Source organism: Topomyia yanbarensis, chromosome 1 (assembly GCF_030247195.1).
Source record: "Topomyia yanbarensis strain Yona2022 chromosome 1, ASM3024719v1, whole genome shotgun sequence".
Taxonomy (NCBI): Eukaryota; Metazoa; Arthropoda; class Insecta; order Diptera; family Culicidae; genus Topomyia; species Topomyia yanbarensis.
In genome coordinates this window covers 26,061,318-26,083,648 of record NC_080670.1, presented here as the reverse complement: position 1 = coordinate 26,083,648, position 22,331 = coordinate 26,061,318, and the positions used below count along the sequence as shown (strand labels likewise).

Genomic DNA, 22,331 nt, shown 5'->3' with positions numbered 1-22,331 from the left:
CGTTTATTGCTAAATTACTGCTTCAAGCTTCGCATAAATTGTGTTCCCCCTCCGTGGCGGTGAGAAACCGTTAGAACTTCATCCCCATTGCTATCCGCAGCAGCACCAGCAACCCTGCCAAGGAAACGGAACGAAGTCAGACCCGAGACCCTGGTTTATGAATTTTCAATGGTGTTTCATCATCTGCGCTCGGGAGAGCATGAAAGTCGAGGATTGTGGCCGGGCGCGGGCATCAGATGGATAAGATGTTTCCCAGGGCTCGGTTCCCGGCAGCGAACCCCACCCATCAACGTTAACGCAATTTACAACGTGTGATGTTTCCGGCTCTGTACTGCCGACCGTAACGCAGGCAGGCAGGCGGGGGCTGTATTGAGGCTCGCCGGCGGGGTAGCGCTTGTGCCAACTCGTAGCCTTATGGTAATTGATAAGGAAATTTATGTAATTTTGATTAATTGAATTGTGGCTAATTCATACCATGAGCGAGCAGTCGGAAGGTAAATTATTCCTGGTACGGCAATGGAACAAGGAAGACTTCATGCACGAGTTCTCACCAATTGAAATGGTACCAGGAGGTTAGGTACTGATCTAATAAGTTAGTCGACGTATGTCAGAGCTCCACTTTGGAAGGATTCTTCGCTACAATAGAATAGAAATCTAGTTTATGCGCGTAGATTAGTTTTTAAAAGGTGTCGAAACAAATAGAAAAAAACGCAGGGCATAAAGTTCATAGATTTTTTTCCGTTCGACCTTTCAGTGTTCTACTATATCGACGAAGGAGTCGGTAGCCTTTACAGATTCGTAAGACAGTCAGGTTTAATCACCGAGATGACTCGCAATTTTTTGTCATGAAAGCTCCGTTTTACAACCTACGAAATGCGTTGAAATTAATGATTTCGACCGAAGTTGATAGAAGATATATTGCATTCTGCATTACAACAAATTTCCCTGTTTCATCACCCAACCAACCACGGCTCATGGAATTAAATCAAAATATGCTAGCATACAACTTATACTTTAAATACACGCGCCTTCATCGCGAGTACCCTCTCGAAGCAGAGTCGAGCGAAAAATTCCCCTTTGAACGTGCCTCGGCCTTAATCCAATTTACACAATGAAATGAAGGAGGCAATAACAACTCTCGAGAGAACACACATCGTTTCCTGCAGAAGAGGGGGTTGGAGTGAGCAGGTCATACATCGCCGGCTTCACCAGAACATAGTCATCGCACGTGGCCTGAACCAACTCTCGCTCTGGCGTGTCCTTGGAGGCGATGGGAAATAATATGACATCATCGTCCTGAACAAGACAGAGGAAGTGTCTCTGTTTCTCCATAAACTCGGGCCAGTCGAGACGCAGTGGAGCCACCGTTTCGTGACCACCCCGTTGGCTATTGTCGTTGTCTGATTGGATAGGTTTGTTTTATAACATCCTCGTTTTGGGGTAGAGATTATGTCCTCGGTTGTTACTGGTGAAGGTTATGCTGTTTTTAGCTCTGCTTCAGGCTATCGATGGCAAAGATGAAAAGAATATTGAGGCATATACTTTCCTAAACTGATCAGAGTGAGAACCTTCTGGAGCTTGAACGTTAGGACTTTGTGGCTACTCTGCAGGTGGAAAAGTTCACAACAGTTATTATACTTTCTAGCTCTCCGGTCATAAGTTTTGTGTCGAATTTGGACAAAAGATGGGTCAAAAAGGTGGGCCTGAAAATACTCAGTGTTTATGCACTACTTTGCATTAAATCTTGAGTCGGCAGGCCGTCGAAAGATACACGAATAGGGAAGCATACTCCCAAATCGACCATATTTTTTATTAGATGATGGGTGTATCTCCTATTGACGGTGGAACCTCCGGAGGATCGAACGCCGATTTGGTAGTTCGGTGAAATTTTGCTGGGTTTCGATTATCAAATTTCGATGTGTCAGGACGAACTTACCCAGAGGCCGTGTGGTAACCGGCCAAGAATTGAGCCACTGGGTTCCTGCATCCATGTCGTAGGAGGCGACTGTAACTAAGTCAAGGTGTAGTTCCGTGCCGAAAACTTAATCACTGGAGGGTCTAGTCGCGAACGGAGCATTTTGGGTTTTGCTCTTACTGTGTTATGCGAATCTTAGTGGACCATTATTTTCTTCGCAAATCGTGGGAATCAAAAGATCGTGTCCCGCGTTAACATCCCAACTTGCTTACTATCCTCTAGTTGTTGTGCAATTTATGTTGGAAATGAAATGTACAGTTCTCTAATCAACAATGGTTAGAATAGCATGAATCAATCTCCAGCATAAACGTACAGCAACTATGAATTTATCTCGACTCATGCAGTGAGGTAAAGCTTCCATAGCATTGGTCCAAAAACCATATTTCCATAAAGAAAACTTCCATTTTGGAAAGTTATTTAACACTGCCTTCTTTGCTTACAACAAGACAGGCATGACTAACCCACGTGAAATGCCTCGTGCTTGCATTCTTGCAAATAAGGCTATTGACGCGTGTCTCATATCGGAGCTCACAACCGGAGAAACACTTTACGCCCGAGTGGGTAGAAAGCATAGGGTGAGGGGTCCATTAGTAAGGATTATTTCCCTTTTCGCAATGCGCACGCTTACATTACATTAACACTAAATCACGTTCGTTTATTCAAATGGCATTGTGGTACATCGATGTTTTCAAATGTGTGTAGTGCCAGATACATGCGTTGCGCATCTCAATTTTTTGAAATGGTACTCTCCATACTACCCACGCTTTCCGCCGGCCCTGATCAGTAACGTAGACAAAAAAATATTTACATTGTTCAGCATATCTACCGCATAATGAGTCATCTCCTTCTGATGATTTCAAAAGCGTTGTATCATGTAGCAGAAATGGGCTTCCGCTCATCATCGACAGTGATGCAAATGCTCGTCACATCATTTGGGGCAGCTCAGACATCAATCTAAAAGGCTCTGAATTGATGAAGTACACAAGTAGTACAAATCTCCATATTCTGTATATGGGAAACCGACCAACTTTTGCGAGATCTGGGAAAGAGGAGGTGTTAGACATAACGCTTTGCTCTGATAGAATTTCGAACGAGCTGGGAAATTGGCAGGTTCCAAATGAAACTTAACCGTCTCTATCCATACAAAAATATATATTTTTCGATCATTTTGATGTCACCTTCAATGTGGTAACATATCGTAATCCTAAATCTACAAACTGGGACCTCTTTTTGGAAAACTTGGCGACTAAATTTCATGGAAATGTTCCAACAATTAGTCAACTAGGCGACTTAGATGACGTCGTGGATACGACCAGCTCATTCATAGTAGCATCCTACGAAGAAGCTTGTCCACTTCGTACTGTTAAAACGACTAGGGGAACCCCGTGGTGGAACACTGAGCTTGAAAGAATGAAAAAGGATATGAGAAGAGCCTGGAACCGGCGTCAGCGCGATAATTCCAGGGCTTTCAGGTCAGCTCGTAGTGCATATAAGAAATGTCTTAGATCTGCAGAGCGGGTTGGCTGGCAAAACCTATGTACTAATGTCTCTAGACCGAACGAGGCTAGCAGGTTAAATAAAATTTTCTCGAAATCGAAAGATTTTCAGATGAACTCCTTAAAAATCAGAGACGGAGTTTGTGTGACGGACGAAAAAGATGTTCTCTACACTCACACTCACATGTAATATTCCTTACAGGACATTCCATGGAAAGATTCCCTCTCGCGAGGAGTGGTTGTCTGGCTTTATGGAAAGACAACAACAAACGCAAGTGGTCTGTTACACTGACGTGTCTCTGATGAAGGGACGTGCTGGTACTGGTGTCTACTGTCGTGAAATGAGATTGGAACAATCTCACTCAGTAGGTAGATACTGTACTGTATTCCAAGCAGAAATCGTTGCGATTAAGTGGGGGGTACAATCGGACCTTCAACTGAGTTAGTCCGGCAAAGTTATAAAATTTTGCTCCGAGAGTCAGTCAGGCTGTAATAAAGGCCCTTGGCTCACATGCCAAACCCAAATCGAAGAACTAAACATTGTCAACACCTTGTCTGGGTGCCCGGACATTCCGGTATTACTGGAAATAAATTGGCCAGGGCAGGTTCAGCGATTGACTTCGTTGGTCCTGATCCCGCGCTGCCAATTTCAACAAGTTGAATAAGAAAAAAACGGTCCTAGGTTTCGTCCGAGCACCGCAATTATTGGAGATATCAACAAACGTGTCGCCAAACAAAGTCGTTTCTAGAACAACCGTGCCCAGTGATTTCGAAAAATCGCCTACTTTTTTTGAAGCTACACTGCAGCATGCTGACCAGGGCTTTAACCGGCCACTGCAAACTCAATAATCATATGGCAACTATTCAGCGCGCTGAGTCTTTTTCGTTCGATCTTTGTGAATTCGACTACGGAACCGATTTCGAGTTTTCGGCCGTTCTTTCATAGACGACACCATGTTTGGGCGACTGAAACTCTTATAATTCTAAAGTTTCTTGTCCAACGTGGTAATGAGCTTTAGACTTAGTCGCAGGCGAGTTGAACTACTTGTGAGTTTAACTTACCTGTTGTTTATTTTTGTTTTGGTGCTGTTATTTTTCCCACCCTTCCAATTCTACTTCCCCACACCCCCTTGTCCTTTCCTTCTCCTCAGGAAATTATGAAAAGACACGGCAAGGCACAAATCCCCGACTACATACGGGGAACGTGCCATTTAAGCCAATGTATTCTGATTCCTGATACACCGAAATATGGCATTTACATGGAATCTACCGATGTTTCTATCGGTTGATCCCCTTCAGAGGCGACGCGTCGTTCCACCGTCAACCTGTTCAATATACCATAAAGGCCCTCAAAACGCCACAGTCATCTCTAAAACTAATTCGACTCCATGGGACGTTTTTAGATCAGCTGATTGTTTTTCGATTATCTCTTCTGACGTTACCCGGGTGGTTTCGACGTCCGACAAAATCGTCGATTCCATCCAACATCATAGGGCCAATGAAAGATGTTAGTCGGCGGGTTTTTCTGTTCGCAAGAGCTGAGTAAAACAAATTTGTTGTCAAAATCCACCGGTAAATCGTTAAATAATCGTCTGGTAGAATGCTTAAAAAAGTAAAAAGTAACATATCCGAGATGCGAAAAATTTGAAAAGATTTTCGAACTGAAATTTAAGCAAAACAGTCATGTATAAAAATCATTGTACAGAGTTAAAATAATCGAAGCTCTTTTTGGACGGCTGAAAATGAACCTGATGTGACTCGTGATGAATAGAAAAAATATTCATTCAAAAATCCATGTTTTTCATTCAGTTGAATATCGTACAATAGTATGCAATTCACTTATTATATAGGTAAATGATTTCAAATGTTAGTAAAGCGTGTAAAATAATAATTATCATTGCTTACATTGTGCCACGAACTACTTTGACACGTTTGATTCGTTGCTGCACGTTCACTTCGTGCAATAATCGGAGACGAATGAAAACCTGCACTAAATGTTTGTTCGTTTGTGGTTTACGGTGCGTCCCTGAATATTGAAAATGAAAGCGACAGAATATGATCAATTTTTATTCAATGACTTCGAATATTTGTAACTCTCATTGAATACTTATAAATCATAATATGAATTAACTTGAAATGTAGACTCTTATATTCTACACACCAATAAATAATCGTCGTTCTGTATAACAATGATTGAAAGATTTGTCTACCGGTTTAAAGTAATCCCTCAATTCTTTCAAATGGGATAGAAATTTGAATGTGCCTAGTGCAATTCATTGAATCCAGAAAAAATATTTTTCTCGTTAAATATCGTAGACATGAGATATTCAACATCAACCCGTTCACCATTACAATAGAACGGGAAATCATTCGAACAACCCCTGATTTGAATTTATGTCCATTTTACACTCTCAGTAGACAAGTTATCAACATGTTAATGCAAAGAGCAAAAAATTTCTTTGAAGCAAAAGTATACGGTTCATTATTATCGTTGAACCAACGGAATACATACGCGCCTAAAACCAATCTGCCCCAAGTACAGCAACATTTGTTCAGGCTACCAAAAAACAAGCGTTCGACCGACTGAACGTACGGCGACACGCGCTCAAAAATTATAAATCGCTCTCGTTTGCACAAAACTCTGACGCCCATATGGATATCGCACCAATGTATTTGTTCAATATTTGACTTGAACCGGTGCAAAAGGAAATACAAAAAGCCGGCATTCATGGCTCATGCAGCTGCTCTATCCAGAGCATGCGGTGAGAGTACGAGATGCCTGCATGTTTGAGGTTGAACCGGTCATAGGAAGACAGAATTGTTTTGAAATTTACCCGCTCGGTATGCTAGGTTAGATTATCGTTCGGATCAAATTGTTGAGCTTCAAGGTTTGAAGATTGTTACTTTCATTCAAATTAATTTGCGTGCTGCTGCTGTTTATTTTAACTGAAAATTCTGGTCGTCAGATTTTGCTTACCTGTTCAATGAACAGGTTGCACGTACCGACGCGTCGCCTCTGATCCCCTTATAAACACTATCAAAATACCATATAATGGATCTGGATCATTAGCATGGGGGTATTATGGGTTTATCGTCGTTTGCTCAGGGACGCTGATTTCTTCGCCATTCGCAACTACAGTTTCCACGTTGGCGGCGGGGCCCGAAACAGTGTCTGTCCCGGAGCGGGCAGCTCAAGAAGATAACGTGTTACCTCGTCAAAGGAAAACCCGCACCTATTTTGAAATGAAATTTTAGTCGACGGGCCGTCGAAAGATACATGAATAGAGAAGCATACTCCCAAATGGACCATATTTTTTTAGAAGATGGGTGTGTCTCCTATTGACAGTGGAACCTTCCGAGGAGCGAACGCCGATTCTATCGTCAAAATGCCCAACCTACCCGAGCAAACAAAAAGCCCATAATACCCCATGCTCATGGGGTTTGTCATGGGTGTTTGAAATGGGTTCAACCCATAAAAACACCATCACCATGGTCCGGTAAATCCCATATAAAATAAATGGTGTATTTATGGGTTATTGAGACCATTTTATGGTGTCTTGATGGTTGTGAATTTTGGTACGGACCATGTTCAAGGTCTTTTCAAGGGGCTATGTGGTGTTTGAACCCATGAATATTTGCTCGGGTACCAGGTTCTGGGCTTGAGAGAAGCAAGCGACTGAACGTACAGTGACAGTCGTCCGAGGGTGTTAGCAAGAAACGCATAATGGCTATTCGAGAGCTGTATGACGGTAGTCCCGGTCGAACTTATTAAAATCAGGAGTGTTCGGTTGTACGAAGCAATCCACTTTGTGATCGATGAAGCGAATCAATCGGTCTGATTGGATGGCCAGATATATCACATCTACAAGGAAGTACAACGATCCGCAATACCACGAATAAGATACTCTTTCATATTCTGTTTAGCAGACAGTGCCCGTTGGGTGGATTCTTTGATGGCGAATACAAAAACTGCTTTCGAGAAGGACTATCAATAAGATATATTTATTCTCCAGGAGATTACAACTTACGGGTCTGATCTCATGGCAAACCAAACTGATAAGCTTTAAAATTATATATGTTGAGGTCGGCCAAAAAATCGAAATTTTTTTTATTCTTCTATCGTAAAGCTCAGGTTCTTAAGAATGTTACCTCAAATTTTTATAGAGATCGGAGCAGTGGACGCAAAGTTATAGCGTTTTTCATCTTGCTCCCTTATTTATGGAGGTGTTGCTTGAAACTTTAAACGCGATTATCTCGAAATCATGTTTCCCAAAAGCGTCTTTGCGGTTACTACGATTTCCGGAAAAGTTCTCAACCGATCTCAAAACTTTTTTTTTCGACTTGTTCGTAATTTAACTGCCGTATTCTTGAACGATTCCATTTTTTCGTCAAAATTTTCATATTTTTGTTATGAATTTTTTAATAATTTTTTTAAGGTGAAAATAGTGATTTTTTTGGAAAAAATCGTCCCCGTTTCCAAGAAGAATTTTTTTAATCGATCGTTCAAGGACACCACAGGTACATATACTAATGATTTTTTTAGCTTGATGGTTTCTGTTGAGCTGTTGGACTGGAATCGTAGTCACGGCAAACCTCTTTGAAAGAAACGCGTTTTGCGAAAATTGCTATAGTTTCGACAATTATTAATATTTTTTTTATTTTCTCAAGTGGATTTTGCATATTGGACATTGTACTACGCTAAACGTATAACAAGTATTTCATAAAACTATGGCTACATACCTTTATAAAAATTCAAACTTTTCCCTTTTTTCCCGCATCTCAACATTTTTTTTTGTTAGGGGAAACTTTGCCACTGCGACCACTATTCAGGTTATCTTTTGTGGCTGCCCCTGTTTGCTCTACATGTTGCAAATTGCCCGAATCCAATGTAGGTGGAAGCGAGGTGTTTGTTTGTCCACACACGTGTCGTCCCAAACGGGTAGTACATTATTAATGCGACTGAGGATCCGTTTGGGACAGGTATGCCATATCTCGTGAGGCGTCATAAGATGCCTTCCGAAGTATCGCTCCCTTTCATAGAAATAGTACTGCACACTGGCAGAGAATATGTTCCGAGCTCTCAGGCTCGTAGTTACAAAATCGACAAATGTCATCTTGACTTTTGCCAATTTTTTTCAGATGATACTTAGCAGGACAATGTCCCGTAAATATTATTATACGTAAGTCTTTACGTTTTAGATCCATTAGTTTTTTGGCTCTCGTGAAAGCTCAACATATATAACCCCTTAACGGAAGAAGTGCTTCTAAAAAGTGCAAATACTCCGGCAATGTCCAAAAATGCAACAACAAACCGCCAAATATGCAATGTAAAATGCATAAAATGCAAATAGCTTTTTCGCTGGGAACACAAGAAAATTAGAAGGTATGACTGCAAAATTAGAACAGAAGACAGCCAAAATAAAGCAGCATTGATGTATCGAATTGGACTGATATTTGGCCAATGTTGGGTCAACATCTGTTCAATGCACGGTGGTCCAGAATTCAAATTTAGCAGGAATTTTGAGATTTTACTAATACCATACAACTTAGTCCAATTAAGTCTTTGGAGAAGTTTTTGTAGTTTGTGAGCCCCTTCTTTTTTGTTAAAACAACAGTTAGGGCGGTTCTAATTTGACCAATTATTAACTTTTTAATTGTCCTAGCTAGAGCCAAACGACCTTCAGAGAAATTGGTAGAACGACAAAACTTGGGAAAGATTGCTGAAGACATATAAGCTCTATCTGTCATACTTTTCATTTAAAAACAAATTTAAAATCGAAGGTAAAGGTGTTTCTTAGAAAAACTGTTTTCAAATTCTTTTGCGGTATTGATTTAAAACTGAAGTAGTCTTCAGACAACTTTAAGTTTGCTTTAAGGCGAATAAATTGTTTCATGGCACCACACATCTAACTATTTTCGCTGAGAAGTTATGAGCACTTTTGCGCCAAAAGTGGGGTTCTTTGGAATAACTATACCACTCATTGGGGCTAACAAAAGACAATTCTTTTTCCACTTTAACCAACCAAAATGGCGTAAACGATATTGATAAAAATTTCAAAAAATTATCAATAGGTTGGAAAACAATTGGAAACTGAAAAATTTATTTCAAAGGGGGTGGGCGAACCGTGTTGGTAAATTGCCTTGCACGCAGCGCACCTGGGTTCGAGTCCCGCCCTTAGGATTAGAAATTTTTAATAAGAGATTTTGCTAACCCAAAGAGGCGAATGTCCAACCTTAAGGTTAAAGCTCTATAATCGAAAAAAAGTTATTTTAAAAATTAGGTTTTTCATAAATTTACTCTTTTTAATATGTTTAAATTACTTTCATTGGGAGCAATATAAAAATATAGTTTCGTTTTCATGATAAAATATTGCACTCTACAATACTTTTCGTTTATTTTAAACAGTGGGTAGGGTGGCTTTAAATTTTTTAACATCAGAAAAATAACTTTTTAATAGCTCGAGATAGAGTGCCGCTGTTTCCAGGAAAATTATAGAAAGTAAAATTTCAAAAAAACTTCGGAGAAGACACTGGAACTCTATGTCGTGTACTTTTCATTGTACAAGAAATTTACCGAAACATAGGGTGGATCTTAAAAAATGGTTTTCTTTTATAACTTTTGCAGTTTTGATACGTCATTAAGATCACTTTAGAAATACTATACAGATATACTATACAGATATTTTGAAGGAGAACAATTTGTCTCAAAATACCGAACCTATAGCTTTTCTCGTTAGAAAGTTATACAGTTAAGGCCTGTTTTTATCACCACTTGGTGAATTTTAGGCTGATAAAACAGGGACAAATCGGGACAAATATTTTTTTTTCTTTTCAAGAAACCGAAGCTCTTAAAATATTCTTTTTTATTCCATAGATATAGCCTCATAACCCTTTCTGATTGTTTAGTTTAAATTTCCCTTAAGGGGGTCTGAGAGGACAGAATTTAAAAAAAAATAGATTTTTATTTTTGTATATTTCTGATCTCTAAAATAAAAAAAAATATGCCCAAGAAAAGATTTACTCGAATTCAACTTGGTTCGTCTGCTAGAGCCCATCAAACTACCAACAATCAATTTTTATATGAAGCTGATCAAATCGGGTAAAAAAGCTGATAAAATCGGGGGTAGGCAAAATCGGTGGCTGATAAAATTGGGTCTTCACTGTATATACTTTTTAATAAAAATAAACAATTCTTTAAGTAAATATTGCAGGATACAAAAAATATCGTATTTGCCATTTTTGGTGATCTATGCTACAAACCATGCTATTTCATATGACAGCAACGGAATTTAATGTTAAGTGCCCTAATTGAAGATAATGCTACAGTGAAGACCTGATTTTATCAGCCCCCGATTTTATTTACCTCCGATTTTATTAGCTTTTTGACCCGATGTTACCAGCTTCATATGTAAATTGATAGTTGGTAGTTTGATAGGCTCTAGCAGACGAACCATGCTGAATTCGAGTAAATTATTACTTGAGCATATTTTGAACTTACATTTGGATTTGTCGTACAATGAAAAGTATAAAAGCTAGAGCTTGCATGTCTTCAGCAAATTTCTCTAAAATGTGCTGTTCTACAACTTCATCGAAGACAGTCAAGCTCTTTCTCAAACCGTTAAAAAGTTCAATTTTAAATATTGCTAAAATTAGAAGCTTTAAAATTCCTGCTAAATTTACATTCTGGACCACTGCGCAATGTGCGATCAACAACTGGCCAATACGGAACCAACATGGAACCAATGTTGGACCAACATCGAGCTAATGTCAAATCAACGTCGTATTAATGTACAATGTACTGGTAGGTACATTACTGTCGGGCGGTGTTTTCAGCACGATTAATTCATCTTGATATCGTGGAGAATATTCGACCACCGAAAGCAACGCATTCAGAAAAGAAAACGCAATGTAATAATAAGTATAAAATTATTAATTAATGATTCGGAAGTGAAAATGTAATAAGAAATGTACGGTTTGGCAAGCGATTTGTTCATATGGAGAAATGAGGTAATGCTGTGATCCCGATTCGAGTGTTGCTGGTTCCAGCTTATTGATAATAGTTTTCTCAGTACCAAATTTCCGTTATTGTGCTAAAAGAATTTCAACCATCAATAAGCAGATGAAAGTTATTATTTGGTGGAAAGAATGCCTAAACATTGCGGAAGAAGTTCATGATTTTGTCCCTCTGTTAAAATTTGAGAAGATAAAATTTCATGTAATAATCTCTTGAGTTATCGGAATGTTTTAAGATAATATACCCTAGTAACAATTGGTCGGTGTTAGGTCAGATCGGACTAAGTGACAAAATATTGATTTCGAGAAAAACGGGTTTAAAGTTTGAATCGCAGCATCCTCTACGTTATAATTGGAAATTATTTTTTGCCATAATTCTTGTTCATGGTTACATATTTCAAATCTGGCAAAAGTCGAATGTAGCTGAAGAAATTGTTTATCCAGTGTTATCATTATCTCATTTTTTGATGGTTTGCGACTTAGTCCGGTCTGACTTAACACCGACCAATTAATGTTTTATGACGCTCTGGAAGCCCTTCTTTAAACCTAGACTACACTTGTAGTGTGCTATAAAACTAGAAATGCTACTTGGGTAGATTCGGATTTAAGATACCCCGAATCTATTGTACTTCCGCAAAGTTTTTGCGACATTGATAATAATAACAGTATTAACTTCGAAGGCCTCACTTTCAGCAAAAATTGTCATCTTGTCATCAATTACAGTTCTAAAAATGTTATTACACTCTTCAAAACTTCTACCAAATTTCGTCGAATGGTCGTCACCGCCCAAGATGACCAATTGCTAACCTTGTCTGTATGAGTACGTTGAGTGGAAGTTATTGCCGCGTGTAAGTGGGTGTGTGTGTTTGTCAATGTGCACAGTAGAGGCAGATGTAGAAACCAGCATACAGTCATGTGTCAGAGAAGATCACACTTACAACCACATATGCATATATAGTAGTTAGTAGTAGTAGTAGTAGTAGTACAACAACAGCGTTCAGCGATTTTGTTTTTCACTTACCTCCGGCAGCTCCTAGGAAATTAAAAAGGTTTCAACGGGAACGGAAAAAAATAATATAATAGATACAAAACGAATAAGTTTAGAATGAAACGAAAACCCAAGAGAAACAATAGAAAGAAATGAAGAAACCAAACATAGTTTGGTAAGGTACACGTATGAAAAATAGTGTAGCCACATGACAACACAATAAACGAATAGACAATCAATCAAACAAACAGTGAAACCACCATTGGTGGACGGACAGAAACAATAGAAATCAGAAGGAAGGAGGAAGAGAAGAGAAGAAAAGATTAGTTAGTATTTGAAGGTATCGTTAGTAAGTATGGAAATGTATTAAAATTGCTAGATAAGTGATCAGTATTTTTTTTTTAAATTCAAATGTGTGCGTGCCGAAAATTGTGTTTATTTCAGTTGAATAAGAAATAGATACCAAGGTAGCGACATACTCAAGAAGTGGTTAGTTGAATTTTGGCGTGTATTGGTGACGGTAGGTATCGCATTCAATCACACGATGCCGCTATCTTGCTAAAGTATTTGTGGTGGAGATGAAAGGCAGTAACAATCAAAACAGGCATTCCGTAGCGGCTTTGTTTGTGAGTTTTTGTTTCGTGTTTGATGGCAGTGAGTTATTGTTTTTGTGCTTGATCCCCTCGGATGATGATAGATGTGTTCTAGCTATTGTTTTATAGAGCTGAATCGGACTAAATGTTTCAATTAGTAAACGCATAAAAATGATAATGAGCTTTATCAGCGTAATGGTATTGATTAATTGTGAAGTACTAGATCGAGAGTTTGGTTGCGAAATTTTGTATTTTTAGCGAAATGAATGTTTAATAAAACGTGATATGGAAATATTGAAACTGCTAGCAAAAAAACTGTGAACTAGAAAAGGGCACATCTTCTTACCTGAGCCGAGTTCGTCAACTTAAAAATAGTACATCATCCATTTAATTGTGTTTAAGTGCAATATAAATAGACATTAACAGTAAAATCGACGCTCGAATATGAATCAGTTAAAAAAATGTCAAAAATTCTCTACAGTTATAGTTTGTAAAAAAAAAAACAGAACAATTGGCAACTTTTGATTATTTTGACCATCATCCCATCACACATCCAAGAAAAATAGGCGTTAGTAAGAATATCGGAATTTTTTAGTAAAGTGTTCGCCATTTTCTACGAAAGAACACTCTTTTCCATGCCATCAATGTCAACAAACGATGCTTCACAATCATTCATTTCAGTTCTCATTCATCATAACATCATCCCGTCAGTCCACCCGAGAGACAAGCTCTCACAGTTTGACACCCGTTCCCGGATGAAACAAATGAAACACGTCACACGTCACAAATATGGGCGCACACATAACCGATGCAGTTGCCAGCCTTCCGACTGTGCATCCATCAAGCTCTACAATTAATTACATTTTCTAAATTTCCTAAACTGCAACAGAAGAACCACATCGAAGCAGGCGATGACGTTTCCTGGGGAGGGGGGACGGACGGTGGCGGCAATCATAAACTAGAGCATCCCTTCGGGCGCAAGTCGACTTTTTGCTTTGCTATGTGCAGGGCAGGAAAATTTCGAAAAATGAATTGATTGCTGTTCGAAGCTTCACGAAGCACCTTCTCAAGCATACCACATGCAATCGATGAGTTTGACACAATCGCTGCGAACATTTAGGGGTAAAACTTATCTCTGCTCGGACGAAGCGAGCTTCACATCTAGTTCGCTCTTTACAATGTTCGAAAAAGTTCACATTAACCTTAGAAGCACACATCGTCGAACACGAGGTAAGCTCTTGGCTCGTGGTTTTTGCGTTTTTGGAACATTTCCACAGAGTTTCGAAGCGATATTCGGTGAACACATATAAAGCGAATGCCTCGTTTATTTGAGAATCGCGAACATCGAAGTTTTATATCGCTTCAAGCATCAGCATCATGAGGCCACCGCGAACATGTTCGCTACGTGACTATCTGTCTTAAAATCATAAACTGTAAATCTTATTTTGAGTATAAATAAAATGGATTATTTTAAGATTATAATTTAGGATTTAGGGATTAGGTGCGTCGTATACCTTACCAATTTATGAGCCACGAGTTTGAATGAGCGTAGTGGTAGTGAAATTCAAATTCTTTTTTTCGGAATACAATTATGTTTACTAGCTACTTTGATTGCAAACTCGTCTTTTCTTCTTCAATCGGAGTATATTTCCCCTGCCAAGGAGTTTAGGTGAAGATGTATAAAGTATGTTTAAGGGGGTAAGGGTTTCAGCGTGAAAAAATGTTTTTTGGTGAAATGACTCGTTTGGATGAAATGATACATTATAATGTACAAAAGTTTTGATCAATTCGCTTCGCCCAAATTTCTAAAAAAATCGCAAATAGTGTTTTTAACGCTAAAACCATTACCCCTCTCTTAATAATCTCCCTATCTAAAACAAATTCTTCCTAAAAAGAACAATTTTCGGATGGAATCTCACTGCTGACGTCCGAGTTCAGTTAGACGGCGAACTTCAGTTATTTGCATCCACTGAGGGGTAGTTAGGCGTAGTCCGTTGGCCTTTGTTTTCCACTTGTTGCGGTTTCTAACGTTCTTGCGCAACATTCCTAAATCGGCTAGTCATATTCACTCAATAATATGCGATGATTTGTGTGTTAAACGTTATTTTTAATTTTACCAAATGAATTTATTAACAAATACCTACATACTTGAATCCATTATTATTGTCATTAATTGAATTATAATTTCTTGGCATCTGTACCAAACCAAGAGGAAAGCTTCCAAATGATTTTTATAATATTGTTTTATAAGTTTATTGGTTGATTACCTAATCACAAGAGACCAAATATTTATTTTCAAACATTTTCGACAGAATCTGTTCACTTAATAAATGAAGTGTCAAACTTATTACATGTTCCACTTTTATGAAATTTATTTCCTGACTCCTGTACATGTGTTTTGTGATAAATAATGAGAAGGATATTTCAACTTGTTTGTATTGTATTTGTTAACTAATTACTGATGGAGAAACGCAAAGAACTTACAAACAATGTTCTAGTGATTTTTTTTTGTTGGAAATCCAAAAACAATTCTGAAAAGGACAAAATTTGGTTTATCTTCTCCATGATGTAATCTTCCCTTATTTGACTTTTACTAATAAAAAATAAAAGAAAGAAATCTTTAGGGCCCCCTGTATTTTTTTTTGAATCGGTTATAGCCGAAATGCTTTATGTAAGGGAAATCTCGGAAAATGAGAAGCGAAATAAATAACTCCAAGTAGAATGAAAGTCGTTCTAAACTCGAACTTTTTCGAATACTGTCTTTCCATTATTATTCGCTTTTTGTCGCATTCCCATATTTAAGATCAATACAATAGTAATTCTTCAAAAGGGCTAATGAGACTTTTGTAAACAAACTTATTTCGCTCATTTTTCCGCTACAGAGTTGAATTTTATGAAAAATACACATGAATCAACATCTTTGCCCTTGGTAGAATCGATTTCAAATGTTTTCTGTGTTGAAATGATAACAAATTAAGAGAAATCAGCAAAACAAAAGTTTGTTCACAAATCTTATTAGCCCTATTCAAATGTTGATATGGAATAATAAAATCAATCAAGATCAATTTCGATTTTTTTTTAATTTTGCGGTGGTGTAATCCCTTAAGTGGTTGATTTAACGGCTTCTTTCAAAATTTATCGAACCTACTCCCATTCGTTCATTCGTTAGAGTAGCTTATGTTAAAGAGAGTGTACTAAATTAATAGGAACACTTAAATTTAGGAAGTTATGACCCTCGCTCCACAATGCAGTTTGCGACAGAATTGCTCAACTGAAATTTATTAACTGAAATAAAGGAAAACAAACATTAGACTATAGCATTTTGTACGCATGCACTTCAGAGGTCCAAGGGTTACAATTTCTGTTCTAGTTCTCGGATCGCCAACACATTTTTTTCGATTTTTTGGCCCAGTTCTCAAGGGAAATCCAGTTTTTAACTTTTTGCATACATATTGCATTGAATGAAGAAGTTAGATAATGTATTCATAAAATATTAGTAATAATTCGATTGTCCGTTCATTTTAAAAGGCTATTTTCTATAACTTTACAACTGATTTAATTTCACTTTCAAAATTTCTCGAAATATCATGTTCTAAAAGTTCTCAACCGATATAATATTCGAAAACAGTTATAAAAATGTCTCATCACACTGGTAGATGGATTCAAAGCGTTTTTTTTAAATAAGTGCACGAAAAAACATGCGCCCTTCTAAAACATACTTCTGAATCAAAATGGTTTTACTGTTAGTCGAAAACAAGATTTACAAAACGACCAGAACTGCCAAATATGAATCGGGAATGGTCGAGTTTATTGACATTCCCTATTTATTTCTAGGATTCATCATACACATCATGACGTTATTTATTTAACTGATAATCGATTTTTTCCTTTGAATGGATATCGATATCTTTATCCTCAAGAAACTGACATAGGGGAACGCGGGGCAAGTCCGACACCTTAAGCGCAATAATTTTTCTAAAATTCCACAAAGTTCCTAAAATTTTATATTCTGTGCATAATCCTTGTTTAGGTGATTCTTAACAAAATATAATTTTTTCAGCATTTCAAAAAATTGAATTCATTAAAAATTATTGGTTGCCAAAAAATGGAGAAAAAAGTCATTTTAAAAACGCTGCGGGTAAGACCGACACCCCAAAGGGGCAAGAGCGACCCCCTTTTGAACTTTCTTTTTGTCCAAATTTTTCCATTAAAAATGTATTGTGTATGTGTGATAAAGTGCAATTATGTGTATATGAGTATGTGTGATGCAAACGCATACTTTCTGTAGTTTCATCGCGTAGCAAGAGGAAGAGCATTCGAATGCGTGGTGTTATGAATAAATAATGTTTAACGCATGGTTTATATTATGGTACGGGTTTTCTCAAGTAATTCTTTCGAGCTTTATTGCCACTTCTATAGCCATTCTAACGAGGAAGAGCTGTTCTGCAAGCAGATTATATACGCTGTTACTAGGACTCATTCACTTAGAAGTGACGCACGCTTCGTAGTAAGCTATCCGTGTTGTGATTTTTCGGAACACTGTTGATCAACAATCCGACGGTCAATGAAATTTTTTCATCAATATCATTTCAAAATCTCATATTAGATTACACTTTTCGTATCTTTTTGTAATATTATTATGAATCACGTTCAATTAATTTTTAATTGTTTTGGTCGGCTTGAGACAATACTGATAAATGAATGCAAACAACATAGTTTCCGTGTATTTCAATTATTAACATGACGTAATTATAGTATAATTGAACACAACAAATATACCCAGTCGTTTGTATCGAATCAAAAATGAACCCAATTATCTAAACACCGTGTCGGTCTTACCCCACCCAAAAACTGTCGGTCTTACCCCAACAGCGCCCATTTTTGTTAAATGCTCAATTAACAGTATTGAAATACTTAAACTTATCTTCAATACATACAAATAACGATATGGAGAGTAGAATAGAATGTGTGACAAAAAAAATGTGTGGTCATTTTCAAAGCTTTTGTATTATTAAAACCTTAAAATGTATCAACTAAAAATAACATCCAAAAGCGCACCAACTTTGCTTTCGTTTGTTTTGTTTATTTTGTTGACGTTTATGAACCCATATGGCATCGATAAGTATCGAAATGCCAAAAATAATCGTACTAATAATATCCTGTCATTATTGTATGATTTAAAATTTGATATCAGGGAAAAGTCGTGGGGTGTCGGGCTTACCCAGGGTGTCGGGCTTCCCCCCAGTTCCCCTAACTGGATCCTCAAGAAACTGACATAGGAACATGACTAAGATAAGCGAGCCACTCAATACGTTGTGTACATTGTGTTTTACTTCATTTTCTAGCCCTAATTTATTTCATTTGAAAATTTATCCCCGCCCTGTCACGAAATCTTGATTTTATCCCTACTGGTAATATATCAGTAGGGTATTTTAAATAAACTTGTTACGTCACTTTTCAGTTAACCCCAGCATCCATAAGCTACACATTGTCACAATTATTTTTCACCTATTCCACCATTAATACAAGGCCTCTGTCTAGAATATACTTTTTATTGCATAACTAGTAGGTAGGTATTTGAATAAAGAAAACTAATATCGTCCGGCGAACATGTTAGCGATGGCCCTCGCGATGCTAAATTGATATAATCCTTCGATGTTCGCGATTATGAAATACTTCGAGGTAATCTTTTTTCTGTGTTCGCGAACATCGCTTCGAAGCTCCGTGTAACTGTTTCAAAAATATCGATCACACGAACCAAGAGCTTAGCTCGTGTTCGTCGAAAACTACGCAAAAGCTTTTACATATCTTTCCGAACATCAATGAAATGAACAAGAAGCTTCATTTGTCCTCGCCGAAGAGCATGCAAAAGTATCGCCCAAATGTTCGCAATTACGATGGTAAGCGATTGTGATGCGAAGCTTGTGAATACGAACCAGTAACGCAAAGCTTCGCGCTTTGAAAGTATTCGAACATAGGTTCGGTTCGAATATTTCCTGCCCTGGCTATGTGTGAAATAGATGGCAACAGCTGTCAGCACACCGTAATGATTGCGCTAAAAACTTTTCACGCGCTGCACCATTTTCGCCTCCGAACCGTGCGGAATGAGACAATGCGGTATTTGTTTACGTGGGTACCGCTATGGGTATCTACTATCTATGTCTATAGCTACAAGACTCTCAATCCACGGTGCTCGCGGAGAAAAGCAAACGGAAAAGTTTCCGACGATTTCCGGAAATTACCGACTGACACAATTGCTGCGTAAAGTACCGGATAATAAAAAAGGTAATGTGTGTGGTGTAATTTAACTTCAAAACAATCATTTAAAAACGCCTTAAAGTTATGCATCATACGGAGCAGCTCTTCTGTGTTTATCTGATAGAGGCAAAAAATGACACTTTTGCCACACTACCTCGAACCGATCCTAAAAATCAGGACTAGCTTTGAAAAAAAAAAATGTTAAATTTAACAAGCTCGACAGCTGTATTTAATTAACGGGACCATTTTGCGAAAGGGGCAAACGAGCAGATTCCTGTCACGTTTCGCCTCGATGATGGCAAACATTGACACTCATTTGTTCGCATTAGCTGGCGCACAATCATGCTCCATGAACCGTACTGAGATGCATTTTTTTACTTTTCTTTTTCACTCCATATTATCTATCTCCGAACAGTGGTAAGGGTCCTCTCGGAGTCATGCCGGACGAAGGACATGCACGTGTGGTTTTGCAACCCAGCTTGTTGTCGCCGTCCTCCGTCGGGTCGGTCGGTCGGTACGATGTGCATGGTGAAACATCTATAAATTTTCCCAGTCATTTATTTTTCACTCTTACACGAAGAGAGCGGAGAGCGCGCACGGGACGGAAACGGTAGCTTCCATCAACAGCGTCAACATCTACATCACAGCCAACAATAACAACAAGAAGAACAACACCATCAACGGGATGCTTTTACATTCCCATATCTTCCGGGGGGAAAGTGCCTGCCGCCTTGTTGTTATGCTTCAACTACGAACATATCATCGAAGCGGGCAGGATCTGGATACTGTGACCGTTAAGCTTCCCGTAGAAGGAATGCCGGTTTTTGCGAGGAATTTCTATCATAAGATACCGATATTGGATGGGAGCGATGGTAGTAATGCATTTACTCAGTTTTTATGTTATTATTGCACAATGGAATGTTCTATTTCATTGGTTTCGGAAAAATTTATAATCGAATTGGAATGATTAGTGTCTGTACTTTTTCGGGTAGTTCAGTTTAAGGTCCCTTGACCTAGTTCAGAAATTTAAGAGAAATATCCAAAATGCCCTCTAAACCCTAGCCAAGGTAGCATAGGTGTTTGGGACCCAATTGTAGCGTCGTGACTGTTCAAAAATAAGTGTCTTCTCTGTATTTATACCGATCTTGATGTACAGTAGACGGCGCCGGTGGTTGAGTGGTAAGCGTGAACGCCACCCATTCCAGTTGGCTTGGGTTCAATTCCAGCCGAGGGCGTTGAGATTTTTCTGAGGTGAAAAAAATCTGTGGTTACGTCTTCCTTCGGAAGGGAAGTAAAGCCGTTGGTCCCCGGTCCATGAGTTGTCATGAGTCAATATTTCTAGTCCAGATAGTAGATCTCTGACGTCGGTAAAGAAGAAGTAGAATCCAACTGGCTATACTTACTAACAAATTCCTCCTCCTCCGTGATACTCGTGGAGTGCGCAGTAGTATATGCGGCCTCTAGCAAAAGCTAGTATCGGACTAACATTCCTTCCCTTTCCTTCCGAGATCTACGTTCGGGCCTGACCGGCGCCGGTATTGATCAATAAACACTTTAGGAACTTTATTTTTTTACATTTCTTATAATTGCGAAATAGTAGTTGGGCCTAACTGAATAGTATGTTAGGAACCAAATTAATTATTTGAGAGACTTTTCGCGTTCCTCTCGTCAGAATTCGACACTAACTTAGTGACAGGAGAAAGCTAGCGTCAGATTGACACTAGCTCTAAAGACGAAAACACTATGTGTGTCTATTTGTCACTAGTCTTGCGGTATGTCCCACAAGAAAAGGTATTCTGATTAAGCACGTAATAGTACGTAATATGAGTAATTTTTTGACTGCAAATGTTTAGTTCAATATTTCATCGCATAGAGGGCGCCAACACAAACTTTTACAGGAAGAGAAATACCATATGAAAATGTTCGCAAGAATTACTGCAAAAGACTTGTTCTACAACATTGTAAAAGACACCTAATTTCTATCTCTTTTCGTTAAGAAGTTACTGTTGGCGCCCTCTATGTAGTGAAACGTAGAACTAAAATTTTCTAGTCAAAAGATTACTCATAGCATGTTCTCAACTACGAGCCCGAGAACTCGGAACATATTCTCTGCTATTGTGCAGTACAATTTCTTCGAAGGGAGCGATACTTCGGATGGTGTCTTCTGAAGCATCACGAGGTATGGCATACCTGTCCCAAACGGATCCTCAGCTACATTAATAATGTACTACCCGGTTGGGACAACACATGTGGACAAATCAACAACTCGCTTCCAACTACATTGGATTCGGGCTATTTGCAACATATAGAGCAAACAGGGGCCGCCACAAAAGATAACCTGAATAGTGGTCGCAGTGGCAGTTTCCCCTAACAAAAGAAAAAAAATGTTCTCAAATTCTGTCAAATATACTTTACAGCTAAACCCAATCATTATTTTACAAAAAAAAATAAGTTTCGTGGGAGTCGACTACTGATTCACCACCAATGGCTGTTAGGTCCCATACAAAACTGACTCAGTCATCACTGTACTAAAAGTTTAATAACTTCTTCCTAGGAAGTTGGATTGATTCGCAGTCTTCGACAAAGTTGTAGACCACAAAATTATATTCCATATTTTCGCTTGCAGTGAGAAACTGAGCCATATAGTACCGCCTAGCGGTGAAAATACAAATTAGTTGGGTTGCTCCACGTAAATTGTCGCAAAAATCACATACAAAGCATCGAACACGTTGGTCCGATAGCTAGATTTGTGCGATTTGGCTTAAATTTCGAGCGGACACTCCTGGTGGGACTAGGAATCGACTCAGCGGTGAACCGTGGCGTTTTTTGTTTTCTTGTCACTCTAACCTAGCTTGAACTGATTGCACAAATATACGCTTTAGAATTCGCGGCTGGAGTTTGCAAACCAGTCAAAGTAAACTCAGATGCCAAATTTCACATTTTTTTGGGCAAATTTAGATCCCGCCCACTTCGCTTGAAATTTTTAACATTGGTAATAAGGGAAAATG

At 38.4% G+C, this 22,331-nt stretch overlaps 1 protein-coding gene across 16 annotated transcripts in view; it reads right to left on the bottom strand.

Moving 5' to 3' along the window:
- LOC131677135 (complexin) overlaps positions 1 to 22,331 on the bottom strand; it is a 647,935-nt gene that overhangs the window by 137,242 nt on the left and 488,362 nt on the right. For 13 of the 16 annotated variants that reach the window (XM_058956761.1, XM_058956769.1, XM_058956767.1 and 10 more), the window contains exon 3: positions 12,506 to 12,517. The exons of the other annotated variants lie outside the window; for them this stretch is intronic. In XM_058956761.1, coding sequence (XP_058812744.1) covers positions 12,506 to 12,517 — 12 coding nt within the window. The remainder of the gene's footprint in view (positions 1 to 12,505; positions 12,518 to 22,331) is intronic. 16 annotated transcript variants of the gene reach the window in all.